Source organism: Rhinolophus hipposideros (genome assembly GCF_964194185.1).
Source record: "Rhinolophus hipposideros genome assembly, contig: HAP1_SCAFFOLD_89, whole genome shotgun sequence".
NCBI classification, from domain to species: Eukaryota; Metazoa; Chordata; class Mammalia; order Chiroptera; family Rhinolophidae; genus Rhinolophus; species Rhinolophus hipposideros.
The window spans coordinates 48513-72497 of NW_027669012.1; the positions used below are offsets into that span (position 1 = coordinate 48513).

A 23985-nucleotide genomic window follows, 5' to 3' on the forward strand; every position below is an offset into this window, starting at 1 on the left:
GCCCCTCTTCCTGTTTCCTGGAAGAAGAGGATTACCGGAGGCATCCCTCTTAGATTTACATGCATTGGCCCAGTGTTTACCTCTCTTACATTTTGGGCATAATCCAGGTTGTTTTGGGCCCTCCTTCCTTTGAGGCTGACCTTGTTTATTAGGGAAGTTTTTGATCATATGGCCCGGCTGTCCACACCCAAAACAGTTGCCCTGTCCCTTTATTTTCTTTTGTTGTTGTTGTTGGAATAACATTTCTCTAACAGTCTTTCCTTGCAAAGCAGCGGCCATTGCAAGACCCTGTGTATAAGAAGGTCCTATTTTTGAGCACAACCAGACATAATCTGACAAGTCACTCTTATTTTTGTAAGGTCATAATGCAGCCTGGCATGCAGAATTAGCATTCTCAAAAGCGAGCTATTTAACTAACAGCATGCTGGCATCTGAGTCTCCCAGAATTCTTCCAGCCGCCTGCATTAATCGCGAAAGGAAGTCTTGGAAAGTCTCATCAGGCCCCTGGATAATTTTAGAGAGGTCCTCAGAACGTTTTCCAGGCATAGGAATCTTTTTCCATGCACGCCTGGCGGCAGCACTTGTTTGTGCATAAGCAGCCGGGTCAAAATTTAATTGTGTTTGCAAGTCTCTATAAGGTCCTTCACCTGCCAACATATCAAAGGAGATAGGAATGTTTTGTGTCTGATTTATCTCTGCAGTACTCTGACAGAATTCTGCAAAGTCAGACTGCCATAAGATATAGTCCCCTCCTGATAAGCAAGCCCTAGCAAGTTGCTTCCAATCACTAGGCGGCAGGGCTTCTGTAGCTAGTGATTCTAGCAGGGCCTGGGTGAACGGGGCATTAGGACCATATTGAGAACATGCCATTTTTAATTCTTTTAAACTTTTGAATGCAAAAGGCACATGGTCTCGGACAGGATTTCCTTGTGCGTCCTGTCTTTCTATCACTGGAAATGCCAACCCAGAATCTCCAGTATCTTCCCCTAACTTGCAGGCGGTTTGCAAAACCTTACGCAGAGGAGAATCACGAGGGCAAGTCTGTTCTGCCTGCCTCGATTGTACCATCTGCACCTGCACAGAGAGGGAGGCAATTGCTGACTGCAATACATCAATCTCTGCCTGGAGAGGATTCAGATGTCCTGTCTTAGCACCTGTTTCTGTCTGAACCACCCCATTATAATCTTCAGGGTCATGATATCGAGGAGCGGCTTCCTCTAGGCCTTCCTCATCTAGGCCCTCCTCATCTTGGGCGTCCAGTCCGTTTAGCACACTTTTTAACATTTGAGTAAAAGACATTCTGCTTTTACCCTGTCCCATGATTTTTTACTCCCGACTGTGGTATCTCACCGCACCCCTTACCTTATGTGACGCGTCTCAGCTCCTTGCGGTGTCCTTCACTTTATCCCCAGTATTCAGGTCCCTGTTCGGGCGCCACTTGTCGGTGCCTGCCGACGAGACTAACAGTCCCTGAAGTAGGGAGTGAGGATTGAGAAAAAAGAAGAGAGACAAAGATGGGATGGGGGGGAGGGGGGAAGGGGGGGCAGGCAATTCTAAGTAGACTGATGCAGTTCTAAGTAGAATGCCTCAGTTCTAAGTAGAATGACTCACCCCAAGTTTATTTTTGCAGCTTATATACTCTGGGCCTCAAAAAACTAACAGAACTGTCTGCAATCTAATAGTTACAATGTTGGGATACACAAGGGCTTGTTTTTTGGCCAGCTCCACACTTCCTGACCTTGTCTGGTTCTGTGTTCTCAGAGTAGCAAGTTTTGCCTTGCTGGGAGCACAAACCACTCAAGGAAGTCAAACGTTCAACATTTCACAAAATAACATCTGCTAGCACGTCAGCACGGTTTCCCACATTAGTGTATTCAAAGCTTTATGCAGTCATCATCACAATCAGTTTTACAACATTTTCATCACCCTGGAAAGTATCTGTGTACTGTTAGCCTTCACCGTGTGCCAGTCTGCCCTTCTCACTCTTCCTAGCCCTAGGGAACCACTAGTGAACTCTCTGCTCCATATTGTGGTTTTGATGTATTTTCTGATGACTAATGATGCTGAGCTATCTTTTCACATGCTTATTGTCCATTTGTATAACTTCTTTGAAGAACTGATTATTCAATTCCATTGCCCATTAAAATTGGTTTGTCTTTGTCTTGTTGAATTGTAAGAATTCTTTATATATCCTAGATACAAATCGCTTATCAGATATAGGATTTTCAAATATTTCTCCCTTTCATTAGCTTGCCTTTTTAGTTTTTCAATGGTGTCCTTTAAAGCATAGAGTTTTTTTTTTTTATTTTAATGAAGTCCAGTTATCTACTTTTGTTTGGTACTGTCATATCTAAGACACAATTGCCAACTCCAGTCGTGAAGACATGAAGCTTCTTCAAAGCTTTTATAGTTTTAGCTTTTACCTTTTGAAATAATTTTATATATGGTATGATGTAGAGGTTTAATTTTTCTTTTGCATGTGGATATCCAGTAGACCCAGTATCGTTAGTTCAAAAGACTGTTCATGCCCAACTGGATTTTTCGGCACCCTTGTCAAAAATCGCTTGACTGTATATATGAGGGTTAATTTTTGGATCATCTTTTCCAATTTATTGGTCTATAGATCTGTCCTTACGCCATTACCAAATCAAATGTTATGAGAACGCTTCCCCAGTCATCTTACATATTACCAAATGCCTTATGTAATAATAAAATGTCAATGTAGGGGAATATCTTTAATTCCACTTCTATGGAGATGTTTTGCTTCTGGATGGAGCCTGTGGCCCGCAGACCTTGGTGACCTTATGACATGATGGGATATTAGGCTTACAAAGTCGACTCATTCCTTTTGTTTTCTTCATTCAAAACATTAATCTTTAACCCAGTGCCTCCCTTTCACTCCCATTTCCATCAAATGTCGGTAATAGGATCTGATACTTGGTGGACAACTTTCTTCATTTTGTCTATCTCCTAATCCATAGCCTCTTCCATAGATTTCACTGTCTAGGAAGGAGAAGATGAAACCTGGACCATCTGCTTTCCTCTTTAGAAATCTCTCTAATCCATCATCTTGCAATTGAAAAGTAGATTCTGTTTGACCCGGTTCTTTTCTGAAACACTGGTGCCAATCTTGTTCTTGGCATAGATCCTACATTCTCAGAAACACATTGAGATGCATAGTTGTACCTTTAGCTTCATATATAATTAATGGAATAAATATTTCATCCCATCCAAAGAAAACATTTCAAGAGTACAGCTGTTAAAATTCAGGAAGTAATTAATCAATCAGAAACAAGTAAAAGATTTGTTTGAGGCAGACAGCAGGAAGACCTACACCTGAACACCCGGCTCGCATTGTGGCCCGAGCCTCCCCACAACACGGGGCTGGATTCCAAGGTTCAGATCCTCAGAGACATAACCAACAGGAGCTGTGTTGCCCTTTGTGAAGGAGTCTTGGAATTCACAGGGAATGTCTTTCAACATATTCTGTTCATTAGGAGCCAGTCACTAATGTTGACCCATATTGTAGTGGTTTTATGCAATGAATATTTCAAAATTTAAGGACACATTTAAAAACCACCTTGATCTGTCCACTGGCCACAATTCTTTACGTTCCCCCCACATGGAAAATACACTCATCCCTACACAATACTCGCCACAAGTCTCAATTTAATGGCATCAGGCTCAGGTTCGAATCTAAGATTTTACCATCTTAGTCTGGTGCAAATGGGGATGAAGGGCCTGGGTTTTGGTTTCTAGGATAAAGCCCCTTGAGGACAATTCCTTTCAATATGAAAACATGAGAAAGGAAGAGACAAGTTATCTACCACCCACACACCCAACATTCTGCTCGACTGCTGAAGTTTCCCCTGCAGAAATAGAAAGTGGAAGGCACGTTAGTCCATAGCAATTCTGAAATACAGCCTGATGTGTGCTGTCCGTTCTTTGATTAGGACTTAGTCCTAATCATGCCAATGCTTCTCCATGGCCCTTTGCTGTCCCCTGTGAGCTCTTTGTTCTGTCCTTTTCATAAGAAATGACCTGTGCTTGCAGCTCATCCCTCAGCGTCATTCCTCCACCCAAATGTCTAAGACCTACAGGCCTCCTCTATTTTTCACTCTCTTGGTTTTTATTAGTCCAAGGTAACAAGGTGGTTTTTTGCTACTTGATTATCCTAAAAACTTGGAGTTGCGTGAGAGTTTATTGGGGTTCGTGCCATTAGAAAAGCCACCATCATACATCGTTTTGAGATAAGCTCTTGGGCTTCCTGTAGCTGTTGTAGGACCATGCCTATAAAATTCTTTTCCTCGGAAGAGCCTTCCAGGAATTTAAGGCCCCACCTTAACTCTTTGGAAGTCTTGAGGAAGGCTTTACAGTCTTGTCCTCATCCGTAGATCATGTCTTCCTGGGAGCACCGCGAATTTGATCTTCACTCAGAAGCCATTTCTTCATTTTAGCATGATTTGACAACAGGGCATGTGGGAGAGGCTGTAAATGGGAAACACATTTGAACACAATAAGTCCTGGTTCCTTTACAGTTCACAGTCTTTCGTTAGCTCATGTATCTCATGGATTTTACTTGGTTACTTCACAGCAAGAGTCCCCTTTTATCCAGATTTCAGACTCATTTTCTTCACTAGCTGAGAAGTCTTTGTGGCCATCCTCTTTAGGGGCCCGCAAGCCCCCAATAACCGTCTCTTGGAGGCTATTGTGGGTGTCGTTCTCATTCTTCTCCACATCCTTTCGGGTTCCACCTACCTCCTGGAGGAAAGGCACTCCTACAGGTTTTAGATTGCTTTTCTTTGTGGCCTCACACCATTTTGAATATCAGTATCAATGCCAGTTGTTCATTGCTGCTCAAGAAACCAACTCAAAAGCTAGTGGCTCACAACAGCATCTGTTTTGTTCACCAGTAATGCAGTTGAGTGAAGCTCAGTGAGACTAGCTCATTTCTGTTCCACCTGGCATCAGCTGCGTTGCCATGAAGCTGCGAATGAGAATCATCTAAAGGCTGTTACACACACGTGTAGCAGTTGAAGCGGGGTTTTGGCCGGGACGCCCACTGGGGCCGTCTCAGCGCGAACATCTGTAGGAGGCCTCGCTGTGTGTCCTGGGCTTCTTCATCTGCACAACATGGTGGCTGGGTTTTCAGGGCGAGCTTCCCGAGAGAAAGTCAGATGGAAGCTGTATCACATTTTCTGCCGCAGGCATAGCATTCTCACAGCAGTTCTGCCCTATTCCATGCACTAGAATCCAGTTACATCCTAAGGCCAGCACATATTAAAAGGGAGGGAATTTCATGGAGAAATGTCAAGAATTTGTAGCCATGTTTTAAAAACACTACATCCATCCACTCACCTCATCTTACCAAATAAGCATTGTATCTACAGGAAAGCAGTTCTACCCAACTCAGTATCACTGAAATTCCAGCAGATTTGTTGTTATTATTGCTGTTTAGGATGTTCTTGTATATTGTGGAAAGAGAGGATTACAAGATAGCATTACCGAATTAAGACACTTTTTTGTTGTTGAAAAAATGTATCGATCATCTCACTAAACATTCACAGTGTGAGATGTGATTTCTCCTTAACCTTGGGAATCATTTCTTCTTGAAAGCAATTCAAATTACCATGAAACATTTGTAGCTGACGGAGGCCTAACTATCTCAAGATGAGTTACTTGTAACTCCCTACAACTTTGTAAGAAATTACGGAGAGTTAAAATGGGGAACAGGTGAGAGACTATCAACTCAGAGGTGACTTACAGTCATTTTATAGAAGAAAAATATGAACCAATCATTCAGGAAATCGTAGAAAATCAAGTACAGATGTTGTGTGGCAAAGTCGATGACAATAAAGGATACATTTTTGAGTCTCCTGGTGCTTTTCTCTTTGTTCTTCATTCTGAGTAATTCAAGTTTCCACATTCTAAGACTCTACTACAGTATGGATGACATTTTATGGCAACTGAGTTTATTTCACAAGTTGATACTGGTTTGGGGTTAGACTATTCTCAGTCAACTTCCTTCGTAACCAAATCATACTATCTTACTCATTCAGAATGATGCTCTCAAAGCAAAACTGGAAACTGCATCTTGAGAATGTCTCCATCTGTGGGGTGGCCAGTTGGCTTAATGGTTAGAGCATCGTGCTGGTTCCAATCCTTGGTAACCAAGGTCGCTGGTTCGATTCCCACATGGACCAGTTAGCTACACCCTCCACAACTAGGTTGAAAACAATGGCTGGAGCTTGGAGCTGAGCCCCCAGTGGGCAGCCGGCCAGTTGGTTCAGTGGTTAGAGCGCAGTGCTCATAACACCAAGGTTGCCGGTTCGAATCCCGCATGGGTCAGTGAGCTGTACCCCCCATAACTAGTAGATAGAAGAGAACAATTTGACTTGGAGCTGAGCTGCGCATCCCACAACTAGATTGGAAACTGTTACTTGACAGGGAGCTGATGGGTTCTGGCAAAAACAGTGTTCCCCAATTATAAAAAATAAATTTGTTTTAAAAAGTTTTTTTAAAAAAAGATATCTATACCTTGTTGAAGAAAATCAATCTTAAACAGGAGTTATTATCTATGAAAGGAGTACAAATATCATGTGAAAAAGTAGAGAATAAAAAGAGTGGAGATAAAAATTATTAAACCTCAAAATTCATATAGTCACGAATGTGGTAAAAAAGAGTGAAGCAGAACACAGTAAATTCTGGGATATTGAAGACTGAGCAAGACAGGATGTAGTAGAAAAAGCTTTTTAAATCTATTTTTACAGGTTAATTCATTGATTTTTAACACGCCTTAATTCATTTTGCTGCAAATTACGTTTTCGATATGCATAGTGTATGTGATTCTTCTACTCCCCTTAACGGCAGTTGTTTTTATTTTATTTTTTTTAGATTTCTGGAACTAAGGTGGTATCTGCTTCTCCTTTTTAATATTTCAGTTCCCATCATTATTGTCACTCAGTTGATCTTTGAGATTTGTTCTTTCTGAAAAATCATTTGATTTTTAAGACCAATTGATATAAAACGAGACTATTAGGAAATAAAGAAAATAAAATGCACCATATTCTTAGATTATTAAGTCATATTGTTCAATTTTTAAAATTTAAAATTGATTCTCTTATTGGAATAGTTAGATGAGATGATTCAAAATATTTTCATGATTCAGATCTATTTCATTCCGTATTGATGGTAAATATTTTAAACTTCAGCTTTTTTTTTTCATTTAAATTGCCCTCCAAATCATTGACTTAAAACTAAAGAATACAAATAGACTGTAATTATTCAGTTTATATTTATTTTTAAAATGTATCCTTTCTGTTGGCTTTAGGAACAAACAGCATCTCAAAAAAACGTACACCCGTTAAATGACCATGATGGCGCTTCCGTAAGTGACATGGACATACTCAGAATTAAATATCTGGAATCTGAACTCTCCAAAATGAAAACTTCTCATGAAATAGAATTGGAAGAATATGAACACCTCTACCTAGAGGAATTAAAACTTATCACATCATTGCAAAACAAACTAAACAAGTAAGTCCAAACAAAGTCAGAGAAAATCAATCGAGCTCATTAATTTGCCTCTAAAGTATAATTTTTATCAAGGCAGATTCCCGAGATTGATAGGAAATGAAAGCTTACTAAATAGTATAATTTTGGAAAATGATGTTAGTGAATAAATTACTTTTAAAATGTTAGTTAGTTCAGGACATTTGCATGTCTCCCCATTTTTGGTTTTACATGATTGTATTTTTCCTCCCGCGGTTTTCAAAGAGTTAATCTGATCTACCAGTCTTTAAGCAAAGTGTTTTTGAAGCTTTATGATTTAGACAACGCTATTTATTATAAAATTTCTTGTCAGAATTCCCCTAAATAGTTTTTAATGAGGTAACTATTTATTATAAGATAACAACTTAAACCCAAAGGGTTAAGTACTCTGCATGTTCTGGCACTTGGTACATGTACTGTCTCCATTGTGCTCTGTGTTATTATCTCTGGAGGTCGCTTTCAGACAAGCTCTTCTTTCTAGTCTTTCTGATGTCCACAAAGGCATACATGTGAAATATAGCAGAGGGTTAACAACGTAGGGGTGAGGGTAGTATAACCCAAGAAGTGGCTAAAAAGATAAGGTGGTGAGCCTGAGGGGGTGTGTGGAAGACAGAAAGCGCAGAGCCCACGCCCAGCGCCTTGGTCACAGTGTTATATTATAAGCTACACGCCTGCGGAGCGGTTTCAGTTCAGTAGGGTCACCCACCAGGCTCCCTCCTTCTCCCCCAGAGGCTGTTGTTCTACATGACACTTCAGTCCTCAGGGTAATGAGGGCGCTACCCAAGGGCGGTGACTGCAAAGGCTTGAAAATATCTTGGTGGGATTTTTAAAAAATTCTAAACTCGTTTGCTATGTACGTCTCATGGCAATCCTCAAGAATCTTATTGGTTCAGCCATTGCAGAAGGCAGCAAGTATTATCTGTGAAGCCGTGGATGTCACTGATAGCCCGTTTCCTCCCCTCCCTACTTTGAATTTCTTCTTAGTCTGGCGTCCCCATAGAAACATATGTGCTTGTTTAGGATAATTTGAAACCTATCCTTGTGCATGCTAGGTCTGCCCTGACGCATTTTCAATGTTAAAATGCTGTTTAATGGGAAATTTCTTTTACTATTTATTATGGCAGCTTGAAAAAAATGCAAGTCATTCAGGAAAAATAAAATTCAAAGCTTTGTGTTTTACAATCTTCACAGTGCTAATGAAAGACTGGCAGAGGCTAGAACCGATCTTCAGGCAAAGGAACAGCCCAAGGAGTTTCTCAGCACTGCTCTTAGGAGGGGAGTCCTTGAGCCACCATGTGTTGGAAGTTTGAATACTGAGTTACTCCTCAGTGGAAATCCTGCTCCAAGAGAAAATTTGGTGATTCCTAAGTCAACCGCACGGGCTTCAAATGACATCATGGGGTATTACTGTCCCAAGGTTAGTTATATTAGCTTCTTTCCCTTGCGTTTCAGATTTCTTTCTTTTTTATTTCTTTGATATAATATTGTTTTGTTTTGTCTTATATATTCATTAGGGTGATATTGGTTAGTGAAATCATATGGGTTTCAAGTGTACATTTCCATAATACATCATGTATATATTTCACTGTGTGTTCACCATCCCGAGTCAGTTCTCCTTCCATCGCCATGTATTTGACCCCCTTTTCCCTCTTCTACCTCTCTCTCTCCCCCCTCACCCATTAAGTGTTGTCTGTGTCTAGAGTTTTTGTTTCTTTGTTTGTCGTTGATGAAATTTTGAGTTGTTTCATTGACTAATGCACACGAGGTAAAAGGCATAATTATGTGTGCTAATATGCATAGAAAGGAGACAGAAATTTTACAATCTTTTTTTAAGTCCCTAGAGCTCTCATGTGTTAAGAGTTATTTATTATTATTTAATAAATGTAACTAAAGTGATACATTTAAAATGCTTGAAAATTTGCCTTTAAATTTTATTACAGATGTTAAATATCATTGCCTAATAACCAATGGTATGCTTTGAGATGCTTTGGCTTCTTAATTGGTTTTAGTTGGAGATGATTCATAAAAATTTTAAAGTTTTGTGCATCCCAGTTTTTCTTCCCCTAAGTGTAAGTGAATGATGGCCGGCCAAACACCTAACCACAAATGGATGTTTATTATTAAATGAAACAGATATAATCCTTTTTATTAATTCGGCAAACTTATAATACTGCAGAAAGATTAGTCTCTGTTTTTATGGTTAATGTTATCTTCTAACAAGAGAGTATATCCTTAATTTTTATTTTATTCGTAGCACTATCTATTTCAGTGTTTTAAAATGAGTTGCTTCACAGTTGTACATATTCTAAATAGGGACATTAAGCAAATAATTGAATTTTTAAAATGAAGTTCACTTATGTCTATATGTCTTGACAGCATTTGGGTAATTGATGAGTAAGGTGGCAGTGCTAGGGAGTCTTTAAATCACAACTCGTTTTCTTCGTGTGACGTGGTTGTTAAAAATACTCATTCTTGAGTTCTTGACCAGCAGGAGTTCTGTTCGGTTCTGTTTCATAGTTTCCATCTCTTTGATAAAGTTCTCCTCCGGGTCATTAATTTTACTCCTGAACTCATTGAACTGCCTGTGAGTGTTGTTATATCTCAGTGACATTCTTCATGCTGTGACTTTGTTTTGTTTTACCCTCCAAAATGTTTGTTACATTTAAGCAACATGGAGAATACAGGAAGGAAAGCACAAATCATCTGCTCGGAACAATTGGTCTAATTTATATGCAGCATACAATATAGAAAATTAGTTTAAACCGGTTAGTAGAGGTCAAATTGAGGAGGGCTTTAAGTGAGTTTGATTTTTTTTTCTCTAGGCAGCAGTAGGCATAAAAAGGATAATGAAATAATAATTCTTTCATGGGGGAGTATATAATATGTGGCAGAGAGTCTGTTATCTCCTTTGTATTTGAAAAATTAAGTGAAGTATAATGTATGTCGTTAGTTTCAGGTGAACAAGCTTTTCCTGGTTCGTGCTACTCTTTGGCCCTAGAAGTAAATACTGTATGTCTTTTGACTATTGACATATAGTATTTTATATAATATAGTATATAATATACTCAGCTTCTTGCTGGGGCTACAGCTGAAAATAGTTCAGCCCTGTTTCTCTTTGGCCATGACTCGACTGTGTTGAACTGGGTTATTTTAAGCTGAGGGCCAGATTGCTGATTGACAGGTGTTATATATGTGCCTGAAAGTCATCAAGAAGTGCTATTTTTTTTGGTTTGTTTGTTTCACTGTGCAGAAACTAGTTCTGGGTGTCTTCTTTTTTTTCAGTGAATGAGTATTATTATTTTTAACTCTTTTTTATTATTAGTTTCAGGTGTACAAAACAATGTAATAGTTACACATTTATAATTTGTATGCCTCACATAATGATGACCCCTCTCCCCTCATCAACGACCCCTTTGACATCACATACAGCCATTACATTTCCACTGCCTCTATCCCTCAGGCTGTACTCTACTTCTTGTAAACATATATATACATACATGTATATGTGTGTGTGTGTATAACAATTGTAGTTAACATTAACATTCATTATTGTTCAGCTTCAGCTTCAGGTGTACAGTGCAGTTGTCAGGCATCTACATCATCTCTGAGGTGCTCTCCCTAATGAGACAAGTGTAATCAGATACCCTACAAAATCTTTACATTATTGATTACATTCACCAAATTGACTTTCGTATCCCCATGGCAATCTTGGGGTTATCGATTGTGCTTTGTAATCCCCTCACCTTCCCCCTTATTCCCACCCCCCTCCCATCTAGCAACCTTCAGTTTTTCCTCTGTGTCTCTGAGACTGTTTCTGATTAGTTCACTCATTTATTGTTTTCTTTAGATTCCACATATAAGTGAGATCATAAGGTATTTGTCTTTCTCTGTCTGACTTATTTCACTTAACGTAATGTTCTCTAGGTCCATACATATTGTTGCAAATGGTAAGATTTCCTTCTTCTTTATGGCTGCGTAATACTCCATTGTATAAATGTACCACAGTTTCTTAATCCAGTCGTCTACCGATGGGCATTTTGATTGTTTCCATGTCTTGGCTATTGTGTATAGAGCTGCAATAAACATAGGGGTGCATACATTTTTTTGAATTAGAGTTTTGGATTTCTCCGGATCGATGCCTAGGAGTGGAATTGCTGGGTCATAAGGTAGTTCCATTCTCAGATTTTTGAGATACCTCCATACTGTTTTCCATAGTGGCTGCACCAATCTGCAATCCCACCAACAGTGCACAAGGGTTCCCTTTTCTCCACATCCTCGCCAGCGCTTGTTGTTTGTTGATCTATTGATGATAACCATTTTGACTGGGGTGAGGTGGTATCTCATTGTGGTTTTTATTTGCATTTCTCTGATGGTTAGTGAGGTTGAGCATTTCTTCATATGTCTGTTTGCCATCTGTATGTCCTCTTTAGATAAATGTCTCTTCATGTCCTCTGCCCATTTTTTAATTGGGTTGATTGTTTTTTCGGAGCTGAGTTGAGTGAGTTTTTTAATAAAGTTTGGATATATCAATGGCAGATATCTTCTCCCATTCAGTAGGACCCTTTTTTGTTGTAATGATGGTTTCCTTTACTGTGAAAAAAATGTTTAGTTTGATGTAATCCCATATGTTTATTTTTTCTGTTACTTCCCTTGCCCAAGGGGATGTATCAGTAAAAATCTTACTCCGGGTAATATATGTAAAGTTGCTTCCTATATTGTCTTCTAGGAGTTTTATGGTATCAGATGTTACATTTAAGTTTTTGACCCATTTTCAATTTATTCTTGTATATGGTGTAAGGAGGTGGTCCAGCTTCATCTTTTTGCATGTGTCTGTCCAGGTTTCCCAGCACCATTTATTGAAAAGACTGTCTTTACCTCACCGTAAATTCTTGCTTCCATTGTCGTAGATTAAATGGCCATATAGGCGTGGATTTATTTTTGGTCCGCTTGTGTGTTCACTGTTAACTTGTCTTCTGAGTCGCTGATTCGATTCTCTGACTCCTCTAACCCACTGGTAATTCCTTCAAGCGTGTGCTTTATTTCACTTGTTGTATTCTTTAGTTCTAACTGGTTGTTCATTATGATTTCTCTATCCTTCTTTATGTCGTCACTAAGCTCTTTAAACATTCTTATCGTCAGTGTTCTGAACTCTGTCTCTGATAGATTGGTTACCTCTATTTCATTTGGTTCCAATTCTGGAGGTTTCTTCTGTTCTTTTATTTGGGACATGTTTCTTTGTTTCCCCATTCTGGTTGACTCTCCGTGTTTGCTTCGATGTATTAGGTAGATCCCCTAGGATTCTCGGTCTTTGCTGGGTTATCTTATGTAGTGTGTGTCCTTTATATCTGACTTGCACCACTTCCCTATTCTCCTGTGCGTGTGCTCCAAAGGTGACCCTGGTGTTGTGTATATTGTCCTGTGTAAAGTTGAACTTTCATTGCTTTTGGCTGGTTAGTAGGTGGGGTTGATCCTAGGCTGCCTAGTTGTGAGACTTAGCTCTGCCCTCGGTGGATGATCTGCTGCGTGAGGGTTGACCACTCCAATTAGACTTGGCCTCTATGGGCTCTTGTGCCTGTAGAGAATTCCCTCTGGGTGTGTCACTTGTAGGTCAAACCCAATAATACTCTGGTTGGGTCTGGAGTTGGTGTCAGGAGGTGTTGAATCTTGTGACTCTTGGGCTGGGCCCTGGTGTAGGGCAATTTCAGAACAAAGCCAATCACCAAGCACAACAGCAACAACAAAGTCAAAACCAAATACACTCACGTGTGAAAACAACCAGTAACCCACACTCAACACAGGCAAAAATATCAAAGATACAAAAACAAAACAAAACAAAAAACGCAGCGCCAGTCTTGGCTTAAGCCCACCAAGTAATCTCCAGGCCGTCCTCTGCTGTACCAGAGAGTCCTCTGTGTATTGTTCAGGCAGAGCCGGTCACCTGGTGCCCAGAGTGACCCTGGGACGGCAGATGTAGATGAGTGGGGCTATCGGGTCTGGATGGTAGTTTCTACAAAGTCAGTGCAGTTTCTGCTCTTGCCTGCACATATGCGCACTGAGAGTAACACAACCAGCCCTGTGCCCAGGTCTCCTGAGTCTTAGGTCACTCCTTCCGTGTGTGTGTGTGCGTGCGTGCATGTGTGCGTGTGTGGTGGGAGATTTCTGAGCTGCTGAAAGCCCAGAGCTGCGACTGCTGCCTACTGCTAACCCCTGGGCATGTCTCCACAGTTGTAATTGCCCTGCCCTGGGCAGGTCAGAGAAGGTGGGGACTGGGGATGGAGGAGTCTTCTCTCTCTCAGCCCAGCAGTGTCACACACTTCCCAGCTTCTTCCCTGGGTCGCAGTAGCTACAAACCGGGTCCTCCCAGATCCTGAGCACTATGGGTCCTCTGTAATCTGACACTACTCCTCAGATCAGGGGCCAGCGTGAGTCTCTGGAAGGGTGGGGGTAGGATTGGGAGAGTCGGGGGAGGGGCCCAGGTATGGTGTTTACTTCCTTTGTCCTACCTAGGGCCCAGCTGGAGGTCTCAGCTGAGGTGACTGCCTCAAACTCTGATATGCTGCTCTCTGGGCAGGGAGATGAGCTGTGGGACACAGGGAAAGAGCCCACCTCCTGGCTCTTGTGGTCTCTGTTCTGTCCTGGGACCACCTGCACCTCCGCAGCCATGGATGCGGGCCACGTCTCCCTTCCCACTTCCCCTGCTCGCCCAGTTTGCCCACCTTCAAGTCATCCTCCTACAAGTCTCTTAGCTGTTCTGTGTGATGAGCAGAGAGCATGACTGCTGTTTTGAAATCTCGGTCACAGAGATCACAATCTTCCATAACTTTGACTTGGTTTCTGGAGAAGTGTCATCTTCTCTCAGTGTTAACCATGTCACCTTGCTTCTTCATGCTGCTGAGTGGCTTGTTCCTCTACAGGCACATTTGAAGTAGTGAATACTTTCTTATGTAGGTACATTTCGATTTGAACAATTAAACAGGTATATAGTTAGAGGTCTTTCTTTTGTTTTCAGTAGATGGTACAAGAGTGTAATTTCTGTTTTCTCCCACAGGTGCTCCTTGAGTATGGGGGATCCAGGGGCGGGGGCTTAGCTGTGGGTGTGGGAGTCCAAGCCTGGGTGACCAGGGAGATGGGTGTTGCAACTGCATCCAGGTCTCCAGGGTCTCTGGTCACCACCACCAAGCAGGTGGGGGAAGTGGGTGGTTGAGGGGAGCGTGTTCTTGAGCCCGCTGAGCTGCTACCTGGTTCCCTATGTCTACTGGTAGCACTGTGTGTGGTCGTGAGACTGGAGAATTGTTTCTGCTGCTGCTACTGGTCCCTGGTGGTGCCAGCACTGCTGCATCTGGAGAGGGGTGGGGGGATGCTGCTGCTGCCCCACTTAGCCTCCCCTGGGCAGTGATGTGGGAGCTGCACCCCGTCCCCTCCACCACCACTGCCTTTGCTGGGGCTTCAGGCTCAGCCTTGTCCCCCTGGAACTGCAGCTGTGGGCTGTCCCTGTGCTTTCCTCCATCCTGCCTCCCTTTCACATCCAGTGCACCCTCCTTCCCTTTTACAGATGCGTGGTGTTTTAAGGAATCGTAGTGTGTTGAGCAGAAGATCCTTTCTTGGGCTATAGATGCCCGATGAGTTGTAGATATCGTGGAGATAGAAAGGGGTTGTCTCTCTTGACATGATGTTTACATCATTCCAAAGAATATCCATTTTGATCAATGCAGGGTGGTTTGTGGTTTTGATGGTGTTTTGTGGCCTCCTTTTTTTTTTTTTCAGTTTTATTTTATTTTTACATCCCTCACAACGTGAACCCCCCTCCCCCCATCCACCACCACCCCGACCTCACACCGAGCCATCACATTATACACATAAATTTATAGTTGGCATTCATTAATGTCCAGTCTCTGGTGTACAATGCCATGACCAAGCATCCACCGCATCCCTGAGGTGGTCTCCCAAACAGGACACATGTCCATCGGACACCCAACAAAATCCCCAAACACTATTGAGTAAGTTCCCCAAAGTAATTCTCAAAAGACCCTGAGGCCATCCTGTGGTCACCAACCGCCCCCCAATCCCTTCACCCTTCCCCCCATCTCCAACCCCCTCCCACATCTAACAACTGTGGCCTTCTTAATGCAGAGAAACATAGCACAGGCCTGTGCTAAATGGGGCTCCAACCTTGTGTTTTCATTTAGCTTCCCCTTAATAAATCATAGGAGAACAAAGCCAAGGATTTTCGGACAGCCCTTCGGCTAAATGGAGTCCAAGTCCTTCAAAGTGGTGAACCTGGAGGAAGGACTGGGTACAAAAAGAAAGTGAATGGCCAACGCTTCTGTAAATTCTTAAGCATGATGCACAATTAAAATGTTCACAGTGGTTTCACCACAGAAATCAGAAGATGAAAGAGTGTAAAGGCAGAAGCAATGAGAGAGAATATGCTTGTGGACATTTTTCCTTTAATTATTTTTTGGTAGGAAAGAGGTGTTTAGTTTTCAGTATTTCCTCATAAATTGGAAAATTGTTTATGTTAAAGTCAATGCCCTCATTCCAAGGCCAACGTTGTTCCCTTGTGAGGCGTTGGGTTGCCCAATCATGCAAGGCTGAATAAGAGATGGAAAAGCCCCACTCTGTCAAGATCCAGAGATAAGTGTCCCAAATCACTAGGGAACACTGGAAAGACTGATGATGCAGTTGTGATGATGTGAGGTTGGACACAAGTGCACTAGATGGTAAAGAGAAATCTGTTTTGTGTTTCCCATTTCGCTATACTTAACCCCCACCATGAATATTACCTGTGTTGGTTTATATTGGTCAGCCAAATTTGATTCTGAGGAAAAGACAAGTCATTTTAAGGAAGAATTTCCTCAACTTGAGTTTGCTTTCTTTAACTCATGATTTTCTCCTTCAAGTTCCCTTTTCTGTGTTTAGAAATGTTTATGCTTTATAAATTGAGTGTGTTTGACTACTGCTAATAGGACTTGTGATGTTAATCTGTCTTTATTTTTAATAATGACTTTAAAGATAATACTTGAGTTAGAAAGCTACTATTTTGTTTCTCATGCTTTAACATTATTGAGCTACATGACAAAGTTTTGCATATTCATTTTCTTTGAGTTGTACTCAGAAATTGATGGAATTTTCCGGAATATGAGGTAGTAGCTGGCATAGCAGGCTAGCCTCAATAGGGAGACTTATCCCATTCCTGGCCCGCAGCTCCTTGGTTTGGTGACCTCAGGTGACCTATGTAATCTCTGTGAGTCTTGGTTGCCTCTTATGCAAAATTAGGGACTTTCACTAAATCAGTGACTTTCAGACCTGAAAAATATTCTTTTTATCAAAGAATAGTACCGTTCTTTGAGAAAATTTTTTTTGTGTAATTACTGTGTTTACCCAAAAATAAGACCTAGCCGGACAATCAGCTCTAATGTGTCTTTTGGAACAAAAATTAATGTAAGATCCGGTCACATCACGTCACATCATATCATATGTCATACGCGGTCTTATATCATAGTAAAATAAGACCGGGTCTTAATTAATTTTTGTTCCAAAATGCATTAGAGCTGATTGTCTAGCTAGGTCTTATTTTCGGGGAAACACGGTATATAAAAACAGAGACCAAGGGTGGCCACATGCCTCAGTTGGTTAGAGTGCAAGTTCTTAACAACAAGGTTGTGGGTTCGATTCCCACATGAGCCAGTGAACTGCACCCTCCACCGCTAGATTGAAAACAATGGCTTGAACTTGGAGATGAACCATGGTGGGCAGCCGGTTGGCCCAGTGGTTGGAGCACTGTGCTCATAACACCAAGGTTGACAGTTCCATTCCCACATAGACCCGTGAGAAGCAATGGGTTGAGCTTGGAATTGGGCTGCTGGTGGGGAGCCTGTTGGCTCAGTGGTTGGAGCGAGGTGCCCATAACACCAAGGTAACCGGTTCAAGTCCCACATTGGCCAGTGAGATGCACCATCCACAACTAGATTGAAAAAAAGAACAATTTGACATCCGGGAAAAGCAAACTGTTCCTCAGTAGTCCCCAATTAACACAAAACAAACCAAAGCAGAGACGTGTAGAGCTACCTAGCTAAAGGAGGGATGCAGACTCCTAAGCTGTGCTATCCCGTGGGTGTCCCCAGTGGAACCTGAGCTTTCTCCGAGACGTAGTCTAGTGAGAACTGCCAGTAATGAGAAAATCCTTCTAGTTGAAATCCTTTGAATTAAAGTTTGCTGATACATTTTTTTGTGTATAATTTTCTCACCTTTCTATATATTTGATAAATGGAAAAGTATAATAAGACTGCAGATATGTTGTCCTTATTAATGTTGGACTTCAAGCTACTTCCACCATCTGAACACACTCCTCACCTAGAAATAAACATACCGTGTTTCCCAAAAATAAGACATAGCTGGACCATCATCTCTAATGTGTCTTTTGGAGCAAAAATTAGTATAAGACCTGGTCTGATATTATTTTATATTACATAAGACCCATTCTTATATTATGTTAAAATAAGACCGGGTCTTATATTAATTTTTGCTCCAAAAGTCGCATTAGAGCTGATGGTCCAGCTACATCTTATTTTCAGGGAAACACGACAGAAAGTGCTGAAGTAAATATTTAAGAAAAGAGCTGTTTTGGGGGAAAATAATAACGCTACATTGGTAGTTCCTTAATTCAAGTCGTGTAAAAATGTGATTTACATTTTATATTGTTGATTAACAATAACTTAAAACTGTTTCATGAAAGTCCTCTCCCTTTCTATGGTATTTAGTTATTGATTTTACACGGCCTGTCTGGTGATGTTGTTGTCACATTATTCACGTTATAAGCCCTTTCTATCAAGCCATTCACAAAAAAAAGTGTTATGCAAATATTGGAAAACAAATTTGTCTTCCCCTGTCGGTGCCTGCCGACGAGAAGAAGAGTCCCTGAAGTGGGGAGTGAGGATTGAGAAAAAATAGAAGAGAGACAAAGATGGGATCGGGAGGGCAGGCAATTCTAAGTAGACTGCCGCAGTTCTAAGTAGAATGCCTCAGATCTAAGTAGAATGCCTCAGCCCAAGTTTATTTTTGCAGCTTATATACTCTGGGCATCAAAAAGTAACAGAACTGTCTGCAATCTAGTAGTTACAATAAAGGTAATACACAAGGGCCTGTTTTTTGGCCAGCTCCACACTTCCTGACCTTGTCTAGTTCTGTGTTCTCAGAGTAGGAACTTCTGCCTTGCTGGGAGCACAGACCACTCAAGGAAGTCAAAGGTTCAACATTTCACAAAACAACACCTGCTAGCACTTTAGCACGGTTTCCCACATTCCCCCTAAATTTGTACAAGGATTGGCTGTCACATTGTTGTCACCATAGTGTCTATTAGTTTCTGGATATTATTTTAAGCACTACTTTGGACATTTTGTGAGAGGATAGCTTTCAGAAGAAAGGTTTCAGTAAGACCACTCTAGACTGGGACACTTGTAATATAGTTTGAAATACTCCCACACATTTCATAATTAAATAGACTATAACTACAGCTATTTTAGTGTTTCGAAAATTGGACCTGATTTCTAAGGAACAAAGTCACATTTAAAAATTATATATTATTTTTTGTTTCTAACTCTACAAAGTCATAAATGAGAAAGTAAATTTGAAAACTGGCTCTAGGTCATACTTTATTCAAGCAGCTTTACGGAAATCTTTCTGTGCATACGAATACGGTAATGTTTCAGTCATAGACTGCAAAATCGTTTTGGTTATTGTTTCTGTCAGTAGAATTTTCACATGACCGCACAGTACCACTTTCATCATTTTATGTCTTTAAGGTTCTATGCTGAAAAATGAATAGCCTAGAATACACCTTAAGATTACTTTTCTAGAAGTGCAAGAATGGAAAGCTCATTTTAAGTAAAAGTCCATTAAAGTAAAAACAAAGAACAAGAAACATTTATAAAGGACAATTTTTCTAAAAATTGCAAAGTAATGCATTCAGTGTAAAATATGACTTGACTTGTTTAAACTTCATTGTACCAATCAAATCAAACGTCACTCTTTTGAAATTATGTATCTTAGGTAGACCAATATCAATTGCACTGTTGGTCAGATTAATCTAAATAGCATCTCATATAGATGGTCTCTATTATGTACAATCAAAATAAGCAGTAATTTATGTTATTCATTTTTAAACTTTTTTGTATTTATATAAATCATACATTAAGTCTATTCTCTAAAGGCATTATTTAAAGAGCACATTTCATAAGATATATCATTTCTACAATAAAGTCTCTTGTTTACCTTAAATGCTATAATAAGATTTGATTTATTTCAGTCGCTGCTGGAGTACCAGGAAAAAAAAACTAAAGAACTATACAAAGACGGTATGTTGCCAAAATGTATTAATTCAAGTTAGATATCATTGATTTCTGGAATAAAATGTAAATATTAAATGGCATCCCTTTCCATGTTCTGATAATAGATACTACATTAAATATTTTCTTGGCCTTAGCAAATAAAAAAGGTGAAAGCATAAACATTCATAGTGAAGACAAGGTCATATGAGTAATATCTCAAGAGTCTATGTATCTCTTTTTATTTCTGGCCTGTCCCCTTCCTTTCTTCTGCCATCCCTATGGAACTTTCCACCTGACCGTTGAAAACGGGGCTTCATCAACTTTTATGTTTTTGCCAGTGATATGAGGCCCAATAACCAGACTTATCTAGTGATACTTAAGCAATTACTGTTCATATATGGTGTTTCCCCGAAAATAAGACCTAACCGGAAAATAATACCTAATGTGTCTTTGGGAGCAAAAATGAATATAAGACCAGGTCTTATTTTTGGGGAAATACGGTACCTCCTAGAAGGGCCAAGCTACCATATTTCCCCGAAAATAAGACCAGGTCTTATATTAATTATAGCTCCAAAAGACGCATTAGGGCTTAATTTCTGGTTAGTCTTATTTTTGGAGGAAACACTGTAGCTGTCACCTGATGGGTGACATTTAAATCTCCAGTCATTTACTTTGTCATTAGTTTACCATGTACCCTCAGGAGAAACTCCACATTGCTTTGCATGGAATGAAAACACCCAAATCAATGTAGTTCTCACCAAACATCTCAGCCTATATCTTGCTACCAACCCTCGTTTGCCCCTTTGCTCTAGCATCTAGCTAAACCAGACTACTTCTCGTTCCGTAGTGTTCTCCCCCACACTAGTCTTCGCATCTGCGTCTTCCCTCTCTCTGGCATCCTCTGTCCTTGTCCTTCAGGCATCAACATCCATGTCACCTCCACCAGAGAGCAGACAATCAATACTGGGATGTCCCTTTTGTGGGTCCCACTGGCGTCCTGTTGTGCATTTGTATGGTATAGGGGCCTCTGAATGGAAATTGCCTGTTCATCTGTTCCTTCAGCTTATAGTAGATGATGGGTCAGGGCTGGACCGTGTCATCTTCGTCTTGTAACTTCAGTGCTTGTCGTACGACCTTGTTTATAAATGAATGAAGGATGAGACAACCAGAAGCTCTGATACTTGGCCACAATAGCAGTCAAGTCAGTGTGCAGCCGTGGGCAAACTGTATTGAATATGATCTCCTGTTGTGAGCTGTGGCCTCATCTAGAGGTTTTCTCATTCTTCTTAACACTTATACTTAGTTGTATTTTAAAGAACATAATTCTGTCTTTTTCTTTCCAGCTCCTGCTGAATTTGAATCTAAATTCAATCGAAAAGTTCCTCTATCACCTATTGATAATCTACTTGAGAATATAAAACTAGAAATCGTCTACAATTTGAAAAAAAAGTATAAGCTCTAAAATATAAATAGTACAAGTGTATTTACTGGGCTGTTTAAACAACATGTTAATTGTATCCCAAAATATATGGCATGTGAAATCCTTATTACAGGAAAATATTTTTGTATCATATGTTGTGGGGACAGAGCCTGTGGGGACAAAACCCCAAAAAACAGTTTCCAGGCTCTCGGCCTCACATAGAAAGGTGCTGGCTCGGGTAGTAAATGGCCATAAACTGTGATCAGATGCCAGCAGTTGTGGCTAGTTGGCCGTCAGCTGTAACCCGTAAGCCATTGGCCACTAATATAACGGCTGTGGCTATGCTAGCAAAAAGGAATGGGGGCTAGCAAGAAGATGGTGGCTGGCAAGCGCGGACTGCTGTTAGGCAGATTATGTAGATCCTACTTCCTGTGTCTCCAGCCCAGCCGCCAGCGAGAATATATTGGTTTGACTCCCCTATCTATGGCTCCGTGGGTGTTCCTTTTTGGCCTTACCGTGTCCTGCGTTCTTGGGCGGGGAGCGGGAGCTGAGACCCTGCACGACAAATGGCGCAGCGAGCAGGGTCCACCGCGTGACACATGGCGTAGTCGGCAGGATACGGTGCTGGCCAAAGCTCTCCGAAGGGCAGTGGAGCAGTTTGTGCGTATGAAAGCTCAGTCTGAGGAAGACCAGGAGGAGCAGCTGCCGGAGAGCTCGATTTCCGTGGAGCGGTGGGAAGATGTGGATGGTTCCCCAACCAGCAGAGGCCGGAGAAAGCGGAGAAAGCGAAGGTTGTTGCGGCCCTGTGGGCTGGGAACTGCTTGCTGACGCAGCCTGGATGCGGGACTTGTCCCAGGAGGAAACGCTTGCTGAGTCCTCATTGTGAGATGAGGGTGAGGTCAAGGTCATCCCTCACCCCCAGGACAGCCCTGGCGAATGACTATGGACTATGAGGAATTGCCTTCTATCCCTGATTTAATGGACGCTTGACTGTTTGGGAACATACCATCATGTAGTGGGACTGGCGGATGTTTGCTTTTGTGTCTTGACTGGCCACCATTGATAATATGTAAGCACCTTGATGTGAGCCACTGTTGTTCCAGCACGGTACCCCGAGAGGCCCAGAGAGAGAGTGGCAGTGCCCTGAGAGCCCTGGCTGTGTCCAGGAAGTCTGGCTGTGCCCAGAGAGAGTGGCAGTGCCCTGAGGCCCTGGCTGTGTCCAGGAAGTCTGGCTGTGTCCAGGAAGTCTGGCTGTGTCCAGAGAGTGGCAGTGTCCTGAGAGGCCCTGGCTGAGTCCAGGAAGTCTGGCTGTGCCCAGAGAGAGTGGCAGTGCCCTGTGAGCCCTGGCTGTGTCCAGGAAGTCTGGCTGTGCCCAGAGAGTGGCAGTGCCCTGAGAGGCCCTGGCTGTGTCCAGGAAGTCTGGCTGTGCCCAGAGAGAGTGGCAGTGCCCTGAGAAAAGCTGGCTGTGCCCGGGGAAACAGGTGGTACCCTAAGAAGCCCAGGATGTCTGGCTGTGCCCAGAAGTACTGGGGTGGTGCCCTGAGAAACCCTGGCTGTGCCCGGGGAGACTGGTGGTACCTTAAGAAGCCCAGGAAGTCTGGCTGTGCCCAGAAGTACTGGTGGTGCCCTGAGAAACCCTGGCTGTGCTCAGAGAGCCTGGCTGTGTCCAGGATATTGCATTCACCTCCAGGCTCCTCGCACAGGGACCCTCGCGGAAGACACTTGTCGCGTAGATTGTGAGGCGAGAACCTGTAGGGGTGGAGTGTGGGGACAAAACCCCAAAAAACAGTTTCCAGGCTCTCGGCCTCACATAGAAAGGTGCTGGCTCGGGTAGTAAATGGCCATAAACTGTGATCAGATGCCAGCAGCTGTGGCTAGTTGGCCGTCAGCTGTAACCCGTAAGCCATTGGCCACTAATATAACGGCTGTGGCTATGCTAGCAAAAAGGAATAGGGGCTAGCAAGAAGATGGTGGCTGGCAAGCGCGGACTGCTGTTAGGCAGATTATGTAGATCCTACTTCCTGTGTCTCCAGCCCAGCCGCCAGCGAGAATATATTGGTTTGACTCCCCTATCTATGGCTCCGTGGGTGTTCCTTTTTGGCCTTACCGTGTCCTGCGTTCTTGGGCGGGGAGCGGGAGCTGAGACCCTGCACGACAAATGGCGCAGCGAGCAGGGTACCCCGCACGACAGAGCCCCAGAGAGCAGTTTCCAGGCTCTCGGCCTCACGTGGAGGGGTGCTGGCTCAGGTAGTAGATGGCCATCAACTGTGGTTGGATGGCCGTCAGCTGTGACTAGTTGGCCGTCAGCTGTAACCAGTGAGCCACTGGCCACTAATATAACTGCTGTGGCTACACTAACTGTCGGTGCCTGCCGACGAGACGAACAGTCCCTGAAGTGGGGAGTGAGGATTGAGAAAAAAGAAGAGAGACAAAGATGGGATCGGGAGGGCAGGCAATTCTAAGTAGACTGCCGCAGTTCTAAGTAGAATGCCTCAGCCCAAGTTTATTTTTGCAGCTTATATACTCTGGGCATCAAAAAGTAACAGAACTGTCTGCAATCTAGTAGTTACAATAAAGGTAATACACAAGGGCCTGTTTTTTGGCCAGCTCCACACTTCCTGACCTAGTCTGGTTCTGTGTTCTCAGAGTAGCAAGTTTTGCCTCGCTGGGAGCACAAACCACTCAAGG

General features: G+C 42.1%; 1 protein-coding gene across 1 annotated transcript in view; it reads left to right on the forward strand.

Annotated features, from left to right (window-relative positions):
* Positions 1-23361, forward strand: part of LOC308495716 (ankyrin repeat domain-containing protein 26-like) — a 71442-nt gene extending 48081 nt beyond the window's left edge. Inside the window, exon 8 of the mRNA XM_081080703.1 lies at positions 21221-23361. Within this exon, the coding sequence (XP_080936829.1) occupies positions 21221-21295 (75 nt within the window). The 3' untranslated portion in view covers positions 21296-23361. The remainder of the gene's footprint in view (positions 1-21220) is intronic.
* Positions 23362-23985: the final 624 nt, after the last annotated feature.